This window comes from Lissotriton vulgaris, chromosome 3_2, assembly GCF_964263255.1.
Source record: "Lissotriton vulgaris chromosome 3_2, aLisVul1.2, whole genome shotgun sequence".
Taxonomy (NCBI): domain Eukaryota; kingdom Metazoa; phylum Chordata; class Amphibia; order Caudata; family Salamandridae; genus Lissotriton; species Lissotriton vulgaris.
In genome coordinates, this window is record NC_141690.1 from 11044724 (window position 1) to 11057517 (window position 12794).

The 12794-nt window shown below is 49.5% G+C and overlaps 1 protein-coding gene across 2 annotated transcripts in view; it reads right to left on the reverse strand.

Annotated features, from left to right (window-relative positions):
• The window catches only part of KLB (klotho beta), a 229994-nt gene extending 221696 nt beyond the window's left edge, over positions 1-8298 (reverse strand). The window contains exons 1-2 of one of the 2 annotated variants that reach the window (XM_086963974.1): positions 7278-8298; positions 5680-7159 (exon numbers count right to left, since the gene is read on the reverse strand). In XM_086963974.1, the coding sequence (XP_086820100.1) occupies positions 5680-6366 (687 nt within the window). In that variant the 5' untranslated portion in view covers positions 6367-7159; positions 7278-8298. Of the gene's footprint in view, positions 1-5679; positions 7199-7238 lie in introns of both variants that reach the window. The other variant, XM_086963973.1, reaches the window with a different exon arrangement.
• Positions 8299-12794: the final 4496 nt, after the last annotated feature.

The window sequence follows — 12794 nt, forward strand, 5'->3', positions numbered from 1 at the left end:
AAACTCTCTAATCTCTGATTTTAATGATGCGACCCATATTTTGTCCTTCAAATATGTTTTATTAAACACCCAACGTTTAGGAGTTCTTACATTTTTCCCTAAAACAAATTCAATAACTGGCATTGCGTGATCAGAAAACCCATTATGCACAGTCCTCTGGTGACGCAGACTCAGTTGTCTAGAGGCGAGAAAGAAGTCAATCCGAGAAGAAGACTTAAATCTCCCTGACCAACAAGTATATTCGTTTTTTGATGGATTTTGTGTACGCCACGGGTCACAGAGATCGAGTGTTATTTTATAGTTAAGGATAGTTTTCAATGCTTTGGGTTTAAGCTGCTTTCTCGATTGAGTGGTTGAATCCAACTTGAAATTCATAAGGACATTAAAGTCGCCTCCAATAACAATATCTCCTGCCACCATAAGTAAAGATTGAAACAGATCTTCATACACTCTGAAATTATCATCTACTGGTGCGTAAAAGCTGACAAAAGTAATAGGTCTCTGTCTGTTTTTAATTGTACATGTGGCCCAGCACCAACGTCCTGAACCACCTTCTTCTGTTTGAAAAATTTCAGCGTGTATGTTCTTATTTAGGAATATCGCAACCCCTCGCTGGGATTCAGTAAACGAGGAAAAACCTTGCTACGAAGCCTATGATTTAAACATTAAAAACTCTTCGATTTTTGAAGAGGAGATATCTGTCTCCTGTAGGAGTATTACAGAGGGGTTTTCTGTCTTGATCCACATTTCTACCGCCCGCATTTTCTTATTATTATTTAAACCATTAACATTGAAAGAGATTATTTTAAAACACTCCCTACTAGACATTCAAAATTAAACCACATTTGGACATTTTATGTCCATCCAGCCCTCTCTTTTTGTATTTTATGAACGGCCAGAGATTTGTCAATAAGAAAGCTAAGCAAAATAACACCAAGAACTTCATTTTTCCATTCCTTTTTTCACCCCCCCACCCGTGAACCCAGCCCCACCCACCCCCCCATTCTGTGGCCCATCTCCCTTCCCCCACGCTGGCCACGGAAACCTACCCCTTAACATTGATTGAGTTGTGTTTTTACCCCATAGGCAAAGCACTGGATACATCTGGGGGGGTCATAACTCCTGAACACTGGTTCTCTGGTTCATCTTTGGGATCTGCATAAACCGCTTGTTGATGTACTGTGGTATATAATATATATTCCTTAGCACACAAATACCCCTGCTGCATAACTTTTTTTATTACTTGTAACACCAACTGACCAGTGCGAAAGTGACAGGATGAAAACAGCATTTTTAAATCGACGGTCAGTGCAGAAGTTGCCCTGTACCACTGTATTATTGCTTGACACTGGTGGCAGTTTAAACAATCTGGTCCCATGAGGTTCAATTTCTTTTAAAAAGTCGTAAATATTCACCTACAGCGAGACACCCTCCCTTAGCTGCAAATGTCAGATTTTTACAATTCACAACATTTTCCAGAATTACACCCTGAAAGCTGCACGAGTTACAGGTTTCACTTCCTGAAAGCTTTTTGCTTCTTACACCTGTGAGGTGGCAGTTCCACCATAGTCATTATGCTGGTGCAATGACACCTCTGCCATGCTGCCACTTTTGTGCATAGGAACATTTGTTTCTTCAAGAGAGAAACTCCCTCCCCTTCACCATCATGGAGTGTTTCTCTCCCCTTCCCTCCATGGAAAGGGATTATCTCCTGGCGGGGGAAATGTTCTGCAACCTATTGCTGGCAAAGCCACGTCATTGTGATGATGAAAATATAAGAGGGCTACACGGTCTGGGGACAGTTTTTCTATACGTTTATACTTGTTTTCTGGTTGTGTATGGGGGAGGAATGAAAAAAACTGCTTATTATTCGCACACTTACAGAGTAACATCTGAGTGAATTATCTCTGTGCCACTTTAATGTTGTTACTCATTAAACTCAGAAGTGTGAGTCTGTGTTCTCTGTACCCCAGCGCCGTGGCACCCCGTGCCCTATTACAACAGACAGCACAGGTGCAGGCTTGGACAGTGAAAGACAGATCGGCTGTTTCAAACTGGTGGTCCGCTTGCCTCTGAAGGGGAACGGGCCCGATGTAGGGGGGCAGTGACCTCCCTGGGTGTGAGCAACACAGGCCAACGCACTGTGAGACTTTCCCCACCCACCGGGCACCTATGGGCTCCGCAGGCTCCCCTGCGCCCTCTCAACCGGTGCTGTCCAGGGGCAGGCCGACTCGGTGCCAGTTCCTTCGTGGCACACATTAATGCCTGCCCTGCTTGCATCCCCGGAGCCAGGGCACTTGTGTCACTCGGCCTCAGATGTTCAAAGCTCCGGCCTACAAGTAACAATGACATCTCATCTGCAGACGGTGCATGAGCCCATCGAGATACCCAGCTGGATATTACGGAGTACATGAAACCAGTAGCCAATCACCTACGTCTTTAGTGTATGACGCTATGGCTCTACCTATGAAGAACATATTAACAATGCCTCTCTCTACAGGGGGCGAGTCCCCCTATTAAGAGATATGTTAAAATGCAACGAATTACATTTATTCGCATTTACACCAATATTTATTAATGGACGCATTATCTGATAATGCATTAGTACTGGTAGGTATTTCGCTCACAGTGAATCAGCGCAAGTTGCGCAACGAACTCCCCTGTCTGCTGTCTGCACTGCCCAGTTCATTACGGTAAATCTCCACCCCCACCACGCGTGGGCCCTCCTTCTCCACGGAAACACTCCCAATGCCTGCCCGTAAACCCTGCCTCTCGCGCGGCCCTCCGTTGCGTTAAAGCTAGGCTAGCGCTATATAGACCACGCAAATGTACACATATATGCGCATGCATTGAATGAATGCAAGCTTCTGCCTTGTGATGCACTGGAAACTGATCAAATATGTCTATGGCCCCTTTCATGCAGCGATTTTAGGGTTCGATTTATAAATGCGTGCAAGATAATGTGATCCGGTATCCTGCGGGACTCCTTTACTACTCCGACAGGCCTTTTTACTTTGAAATCTTTTTATTGGAAGTTGAAGAGTGGGGGGATTGGGGAATGAAGGAAACCTAAATGTGGTGGACGTTATTTTAGTGGGGGTTCATGATCTATATCATTGTGTATTAATGTAAAACATTGTTGTGGTGAGTTTGGAATTAGGGATACACTGTTATGGAATTTCTTTATTTCCTCATCGATTTGTTTGTTTATCAGGCATTCAGTTATTTGAGCCATTGCATACACAAATTGAAGGACTCTACCAAAATTGAATAAACAACAAAGGCTGGTGATTTATTGGCAACCAAGTGCACAAAAACGTAGAAACTGAGAAGGGTGCAAGTAATAGATATTTCACTCTATGGCATGCTGCATGACTGACAGAGGAGCGGTTCAGGCCTGAGGGTACACGGTGTCAGTGGGCAGCGCACAGGGCACAGTGACACTGGCACGAGGCCCTCCAATCACTCGCCCGTTGCTGTTAGCCTCTACCAGAGTGCAGGGCGGGATGGCAGAGCGGGTCGCACAGCCCGGGCCGCCGCTCGAGGGATTTGAGGGAGATTAACATACCTCGCAAGATTTGGACTTTGGTTGTTCCAAGCCCGCGGTGCCCTTGTCGCGCTGGGGACCGCGCAGCGCCACCATAACAACGGAGGAAGCTGCCCCTTGCACCCCGCGGGTACAGCACTTGTTGTAATGTTAAGTCACCATGTAGGCCTTGGCACTGCCTTGGAGAGGTCTCCGTGGCCTGGAGGCACCAGCAGGGAGTGGAACCGAGCCATGCCCTGCTATGCCCTAGTGAAGGTTGTGCCATTTTATAGCACCCGTGCCACCTCACTGTTTATCGTGCGTCATCTGCGTGTATATAACTTGACGAAGGCTGTGCACGCTGTGACACGTCGTGCGTCATGTGGGTGTATATACCTTGAAGGCTGTGCACGCTGTGCCACGTCACTGTTATCGTGTGTGAGATGCTTTTTTATCTACCTTGACGAAGGTTGTGCACGGTTACATCACCTGAGCCACGTCATTGTTTACCACGTCTGTCATTAGCAGAAGGCTGTGCCATGCCATTTCACGTCAATATTTATCATGCTTCTTCTTATCATGATTGACGTCATTTATACACTATATGCGAGATGCCATTGTGAAGGATATACCGTCCCATTTTATATCACGCGTGCCACGCCGTTGTCATGTGCGCCATGCATGTACATACACCGATGAAGATTGTGCCATATGATTGTATATTCTATGTGCCATGCATATCAATTTTGATGAAGGCGGTGCGGTGTCAGTGTATATCACATGTGCGTGCCATTATTATGTGGCTTCGTGTGCCATGCCACTAAACACGTTCCTTATGCCATACTATGCCTTGATGAACTATGTGCCGGGACATTTCATGTCACATGTACTGCACCTTTACATATCTGGTTAAAAGATGTCATGTCGTTGTATATTATGCGCGACAAGACATAGCTATGTGTGACACGGCATGGTATGTATCAGGTATGTTAAGGCGTGTGCGCCATCCCTTTATATACCTTGATAAAAGTCATTATAAATCACGTGTGCCGTGCCTTGTATACCCCGTTGAAGGATGTGCGATAATATTGCAAATCAGGCGTGTCATTGTATATCACGTGTATCATGCCATTTTATATCATGTTTAAGTTACATACATGCTCTTACATACGCGGCACGTTTAACTCTGCGTACACAGTGCGACATTGTATTGTGTCCATGTGTGCCAGGCGATACTTTACCCTAGGGTGCCTTGAGGCCTTGCCATTAACGTGACGAGGTTAAGTGGCATAACACAGAAATGTTCCAGGTGCAGTGATGTATATTTTTGTGTTCTTTTTCTAGCTTCGGTTGTGTGCCATGTAAATATGCATTTAGGCGGAGTATGCACCATACCACTATTTAAACGGATGGAGTTGTGTGGCATGCCAATGTTCACATGGTTGATGGTTGTGGCCGATGGGCATAGGACTGTTTACCTACTTGCTGTGCGCCTTGCAGTGGTTCACCTACGCGATGATGTGTGTCATGCTCCGATGTGGCCGTGTAGCTTGTGTAATGTCTGAAAGTGATGTTGTGTTTCTTGCCGTTGTTTACCTAACATGCCGTGCGCCCTGCCGAGGTGTGCCATGATGTTGTGCATTCTGCCATCATGTACTTAGATGGTTCAATGAGGCCATGCCATGCCATGCTTTAATTAGACGGAGTTCTGTGCCATGCTGTGACGCTATCGTGTGGCATGGTGTTATTTACATAGAATATGGCATGTGCCATGCTATGCTTAACCCTGATGGAGTTCTTCTATGCCTTCATGCTGTCGTGTGGCATGGAGTTATTTACATTGATTTTGTTCTGTGCCACCCCATGCGTTACCAATATGGAGTTCTGTGCCGTGCCAATGTGTGGTCGGGTGGCATAAGATTACCTGCATAGATGATGTTGTGCATCATTGCTGTCTCTAATATCGCGTGCCATGCTATGCGTTCTGTGCCATAGGACGAGGCGCTCATGTGCCACGGGTTATGGACACAGATAGGGTTGTGTGTGCTGCCACCCTGACCTTGGTGCTGTGTGTGCCACTCCTTCCTCGTACATCCACCTGCTGAAGGCGGCACAGTGACATTATTCCGAGGAGGGTGTGCGCTGCTGCTTACCTTGATGAGGTTGTGTGCCACCCTGAGCATGGTGCCCGGCTCGCCCTTCTCTCCGGGGGCATGGAGCCCGGTGCCGTATCCGTGCCAGGCCGTCATGTAGGGGTTGTGCATGGTGATCCAGTACTTGACCCGGTCCCCGAACTCCCTGAAGCAGAAGCTGGCGTACTCCTGGAAGAGGCCGGGCAGCGCCTCGGACGCCCAGCCCCCGAGGCGCTCATGCAGGGCCCGGGGCAGGTCCCAGTGGTAGAGGGTGACGACGGGCTGCAGCCCCCGGTGCAGCAGAGCGTCGATCAGCCGGTTGTAGTACTGCACCCCGGAGGGGTTCACGGAGAGGGCGCTGCCGTTCGGCAGCAGCCGGGGCCAGGCCAGGGAGAACTGGTAGTAGGAGACCCCCAGCTGCTCCAGCGCCCACAGGTCGCGGTGCCACAGGTGGTAGCTGTCCCCGGCCCGCTCCTCCGGGCCGAAGCCGTCCCAAATGGAGCGCCCTCGCCAGGCGCCCCCGTCCTCCACCTGCAGGGCCGCGCTGCCGGCCCCCCACATGAAGCCTGGCGGGAAGGAGCCGTGCGCAAAGAGCTGGCTTTGGTTCACGTGAGGACTGCGGGCCCACGCCGCGCTGCCGTCCCCCGGGGACCCCTGGACCGCCCCCAGAAGAAGTGGCACCAAGAGAGTCACCTGCAGGACGCTCATGACGCCCCCGGCTAAGAGGGAGACGGGCCTGATCCCGGCGCTCCTCTCACCTGCCCACCTCAGTCTTCCTCAGGCACCCACTGAACTCCTGTCCTGTGCCCTTCTCCTCGGGCAACCACTGTGCTCCTATCCTGTGCCTCCCCAGGTACCCACTGTGCTCCTATCCCGTGCCAATGCCCTTCAAGTACCTACTGTGCTCCTCTACTGTGTCTCCTCGGGCACCACCGGGCTCCTCCCCTATGCCCCTTCTCCTCGGGCAACCACTGTGCCTCCTCTCCTGTGACCAGTGGCCTCTCACCTACCCACCTCTCCTGTGCCGCTGCTCGCTCCCCAGATACCCACTGTGCTCCTATCCTGTGCCTCCTCTGGCAGTCACTGTGCTCCTGTCCTGTGCCACTGCTCCTCAGGTGCCCACTGTGCTCCTCTCCTGTGCCAATGCCCTTCAAGTACCCACTGTGCTCCTATCCTGTGCCTCCTAGGGCAGGCACTGTGCTCCTATCCCGTGCCTCCTCTGGCAGCCACTGTGCTCCTGTCCTGTGCCACAGCTCCCCAGGTACCCACTGTGCTCCTCTCCTGTGCCAATGCCCCTCAGGTATCCACTGTGCTCCTCCCCCGCGCCCCTTCTTCTCGGGCACCCACCGTGCTCCTCTCCTGTGCCACTGCCCCCAGGTGCCCACTGTCCTCCTCTCCTGTGCCAATGTTCCTCAGGTACCCACTGCGCTCCTCTCCTGTGCCAATGCCCCTCAGGTACCCACTGTGCTCCTCTCCTGTGCCAATGCCCCTCAGGTACCCACTGTGCTCCTCTCCTGTGCCAATGCCCCTCAGGTACCCACTGTGCTACTCTCCTGTGCCAATGCCCCTCAAGTACCCACTGCGCTCCTCTCCTGTGCCAATGCCCCTCAGGTACCCACTGTGCTCCTCTCCTGTGCCAATGCCCCTCAGGTATCAACTGTGCTCCTCTCCTGTGCCAATGCCCCTCAGGTACCCACTGTGCTCCTCTCCTGTGCCCCTTCTCCTTGGGCACCCACTGTGCTCCTCTCCTGTGCCACTGTTCCCCAGGTACCCGCCGTGCTTCTCTCCTGTGCCAGTAGTGACTTGTGACAGTGTCCCTCGGGCACCCGCTGTGCTCTCCTCTCCTGCCCTCCTCATGTGTCCATGGTGCTGCCCTCCTGCACCCACTGCTCCTCTCCTGCCTCCTCTCTGGTGGTATCTATGCCCCCTGTGCCTGGCGCTGCTCCTTTCCTGTCACTGGTGCTCCCCTGTTGTCACGCTGCCCTTCCCGGGTGCCCAGCGCTCCTCTGATGGTGCCATTGCTGAGCTGGACTAGTGCCCCTCTGGTGGCACCAGTACCGCCTTCTGCTCAGTGGTGCCTCTCCCCTGGCGTCACCAGTGCTGCTCCAGTGCCGAGTGCTCCCCAGCCGTAGTCGGTGCTTCTCTGGTGTCACCAGTGCTCTCCCTGTGCTCGGTGCTCCTCTGGTGTCACCTGTGCTGCTCCAGTGCTCCTCTGGTGTCGTCGGTGCTCTCCTGGTGTCCAGTGCTCTTTACCCGGTGTTGCTCAGCTGTTGTTAGTGCTCCTCGTGTGTCAGCAGTGCTCTCCCTGTGCCCGGTGCTCCTCTGGTGTCAGCAGTGCTCTGTGCCCGGCGCTCCTCTGGTGTCACCAGTGCTCTGTACTCGGTGCTTCTCTGGTGTCATCAATGCTCTGTGCCCGGTGCTCCTCTGGTGTCACCAGTGCTCTCTCTCTTGGTGTCAGCAGTGCTCTCCCTGTGCCCGGCGCTGCTCCTCGCCAGCCCCGGTGCTCCTCTCCCTTATCTGCGCAGCGCCGAGGCTGTAAAGGGCTGTCAATGATTAGCCTGAACTGTGCGCCCGGGACGGGCCTGGCACCGGGGGTGGCCCCCATGCCGCGCGGCCGTGGCAGCGCCCGCAGCGCGCGTCACTTCACAGGCACCGCGGACAGCGCCGATATTAATGACCTCGGGGCGCGTTGTGCCAGGACGGCGCTGCGAGGGCCGAGGGAGCCCGCGGGCCGGACAGCGCTGTGGGTGGCGAGGGGGCGGCAGGTCGGGCCGCGAGGGCAGAGGAACCATTGGTAACTCTCACACCACTGCTGAGTGTCGTTAAAAATGCGGCTCTTTACTCCCAATCACTTTCCAGTTCAAGTCATTTATTATTAAATTAGTTTTAGTTCAACAGGTTTAAATCATTAGGATTTGTTAATCAATCAGGAAGCAGGTAACACTCAGAGGAAGCTTGCTGCTATTGCACCTCCCAAGTTATCTATGCAAGATAAAAACACACTTGATATAGATTAATTTTTATTAGCAGGTACGAAGCAACATATTCTGTGATATCATATAGTAAAATAAATAAGTCATTATTTATACAATTGATATTATTATTATGGTTTTATCACTGTTGTTTATCTGACCGTTATTCATAATCGCACTTTTTATTATCCTTTTATTAAGTTACTATAACAATTGTAAGTTAACGGGTGGACTCTTTAAGAAACAATTTCGAAGAACCTGCAGACGAACACTTAAGATCTTAGATCTTTAGCGTTTCGAGGGCATCCTTAAACAAGCGTTTGCAATGCAATAGGTCTCGCATTAATTAAGTTTGAGCTATTGGCATTGATAAATATTGCAACACCAATTGCAACAAAAGTCTTTAAATTGTAGGCCAAAAAAATGTGTACTTATTTTTGTAGCAATGGTGGCATACTGCTCTTTAGATGAATATGTTTAAAAGTAAAATGCGCCATACTCCGATTGCTACAATACTTAATTGTGGATGTGTTAACAATTGATGTGTACACTGATGGCTGGTGGTGTGTGTGCCTGCAGAAATTGTGCACTGATGGCTGGTGGTGTGTGTGCCTGCAGAAATTGTGCACTGATGGCTGGTGGTGTGTGTGCCTGGTGGAAGCGTGCACTGACGGCTAGTGGTGTGTGTGCCTGGTGAAAGCGTGCACTGAGGACTGGTTGTGTGTTTGCCTGGTGAAAGCGTTCACTTACTGCTGGTGGTGTGTGCCTGGTGAAAGCGTGCACTGAAGGCTGGTGGTGTGTGTGTGCCCGGTGTAAGCGTGCACTGATGGCTGGTGGTGTGTGTGTGCCCGGTGAAAGCGTGCACTGACGTCTGGTGGTGTGTGCCTGGTGGAAGCGTGCACTGACGGCTGGTGGTGTTTGTTCCCGGTGAAAGCGTGCACTGATGGTTGGTGGTGTTTGTGCCCGGTGAAAGCGTGCACTGACGCCTGTCGGTGTCTGTGTCTGGTGAAAGCGTGCACTGATGGTGTGTTTGTGTGTGGTTGTGTGTGTGGTTGTATATGTGGTTGTATGTGTGGTTGTGGTTGTGTGTGGATGTGTCTGTGGTTGTGGTTGTGTGTGGTTGTGTGTGTGTGGTTGTGTGTGTTGTGTCCTTGTGGTTGTGTGTGTGTGGTTGTGTGTGTGTGTGTGGTTGTGTGTGTGTGTGGTTGTGTGTGTGGTTGTGTGTGTGTGGTTGTGTGTGTGGTTGTGCGTGTGTGTGTGGTTGTGTGTGTGTGTGGTTCTGGGTGTGGTTGTGTGTGGTTGTGTGTGTGTGGCTGTGTGGTTGTGTGTGTGGTTGTGTGTGGCTGTGTGTGTGTGGTTGTGTGTGTTGTGTTTGTGGTTGTGTTTGTGTGTGTGGTTGGTGTGTGTGTGCTTGTCTGTGTGTGCTTGTTTGTGGTTGTGTGTGGTTATGTGTGTGGTTGTGGTGTGTTGTGTGGTTGTTTGTGTGGTTGTGGGGGTGTGTGCGGGTGTGGTTGTGTGTGTGTGGTTGTGTGTGTGGTTGTGTGTGTGGTTGTCTGTGTGTGTGGTTGTGTGTGTGTGGTAGGGTATGTGTGTGTGTGTGTGTGTGTGGTTGGGTGAGTTTGTGTGTATGGTTGTGTGTGTGGTTGTGTGTGTGCTTGTGTGTGTGGTTGTTTGGTTGTGTGTGTGTGTGAGTGGTTGTGTGTGTGGTTGTGTGTGTGTGGTTGTGTGTGGGGTTTTGTGTGTGTGGCTGTGGTTGTGTGTGTGTGGTTGTGCGTGTGTGTGTTTGTCTGCGTGTGTGTGGTTGTGTGTGTGTGGAAAAGATATGGGCATATTGAAAGGAAGCATATGAGGAACAAACCACAGACGGGATAAACAAGCTTTTTAAAATTTGTTTTTGAGAGAGAAAAAGAGAAATCGAGAAGCTTAAACTGGAGTGATCGGACAATGTGAGAGGGGAAATGTAAATATGTGTTATGCTATTGAAATTAGAAAATAGCAAGTCTAAGGTATGACCCGCAGAGTGTGTAAGGCAGCTAATTTTTTGAGTAATTTGCAAGGTTAGCATATCAATTTCTAGTTGTTTGGAAAGTGAGTCTTCAATTTTTTTTAAATGTAAATTAAAGTCAGCAATTATCATGTACATGTCATGTTTTAACATGGGTGGTGTAAGCAAAACAGCTTGGCAGCGCAGTGAGTGTTATAGCCCGGTGGTCTATAGACAATAGTATAATTCATCAGCCTCTGTTCCGTGAGGGATAGCTGAAATACTAACATTCCCCATCAGCAGATGATGAACAGCATTCTTTTGAACAGATGCTCATATCTTTAAAGGTTATGCCATGCAGCAGCTCTGGCATCCTACTCTGTCGCATTTAAGAGTGTGGTAGCTGGGTGGTTAGTAGTGTTTGGGGAGCTGATGGAATGTCTGTTTACTGGCCAAGCTTCCCACTTACAGTTACGACATGAGAACGGACCTTCAATCGAACCGGACTGCTTTTGAGCATAGCTACCAGAGGATAAGGACTGGTTAATATAGTGACTTTTTTGCGTCAAGGATTCTGGATGTTTCTTGATTAGGGTTTCTTTCACCCAATAAGCCATTTTCTCACAGGGTTTGTGTTCTTGAGCCAGGTTTGTAGTGTATCCTGTTTGTTGTTCTTGGCAAATATTATGAATTCTGTCTTGGTTGTGTTGAGCTTCAGGTAAGTGATGGTCAGCCAGATCTAGGTGATGTGCAGGCAGAGTCTGAGGCACTGGATGTGGTAAGCAGAGGAGACCTTCAAATACACTTGTGCATTATTGGCATTGGTGGCTCTTAATGCTGTTATGTGTCAGTAGAGCACCAAATGACTCCATGTAAATGTTGAAAATGACAGGTGACAGTATGGAGCCCTAAGGCACTCTATATGTGATAGGGAAAAAGGATATGTCCCCTTTATCCATTGGTTTGTTCTTTCAGCCACAGCTTTGGAAAACAAGCGTCATTTTGATTTTGGGTCAGCCCAGAGGAGTATTTCTTCTTCACTACCCAATTGCCTATTTCATTGGTGCTTGAGGTGTATGAGTCTAGTAATAGAGAGCGTCAATTGATCATTTGGTAAGCTTTGTCACTCTCTGCATCCCACAGAGTAACCCCTGCAGTGATGCCTGGATATAGTGATTATGAATGGTTTTTCTATCGGAAAAACAAGGTATTTGAAAATGCAGCCCAGGCGCTGCATAACATACTGTTTTTAAGGATCTATGATTAGAAAATTATAATGTAGTGGAGAGATAAGAGTTAATTGCAAAGGAGAAAAAGAAGTTAATTGTAAAGGATGACGCTAGATAGAGAGTAGCAACTGCTCTGGGTACCATCGATGCTGATAGAGAAAACTGTGCCTGGAGCAGGAGCCAGGACAAGTAGGGATGATGTAGCAGAAGAGTACTTTCCTCACATCAGATTGCCCCGTGTTTAAATGTAAAACTGTGGCAATGTGCGAGTCAGGTGTTTTATCACTTTGTAATTATTAACTTGAAGATCGTCATGGGGAGCCTTGGAATGAGCATTCGGGGCGACCAGAGAGGGCTGCATGACACAGAGGGAGACAATATATATATATTCCCATAGTAACAGGTGAAAATAAAGTGGAATTTGGAAGCTTCGAGAATACTGCAACCCAACCTGTACCCAACCTGCACCACACCTAGAGGGTTGGTGGGCAAGATAAGGGACACAATAGTGACCCCTGGGAAAGAGAAATAAACGTGGACATGTTCCTTCATAGAGATTCACAGCAGGCAACAAAGAAAAGAGCACAGAACTTGAAGACAAGATCCTAACGAGGACAGACCCCAGAACCGTGCATCATGTGGAAGCGGTGCATGACTCCAAGGGTTGGTCTCTGTCAATGGAAACCTGCATGTGGAGGAGGAAAAGGTTCTACTCTGACTATAATGGGAGATGTAACAACAGGTGTGACTGTAGCTGGCTGGCCAAGTAAGTCCGGGCTTCTCCTGTCTGCAACGAGGTGCACAGAGGAAAGGATTATTGCAATGAGATGGAAGAGGCCATTCCTTTCCTCAAGTGGGGTGTTTCTCTGCTAGGACACATCCGTTTCCAGCTGTACATGGCTGTATAATTGGGTTCTGCTTGTGCGGAAACGTGGAAAAGAAAGGATAAAA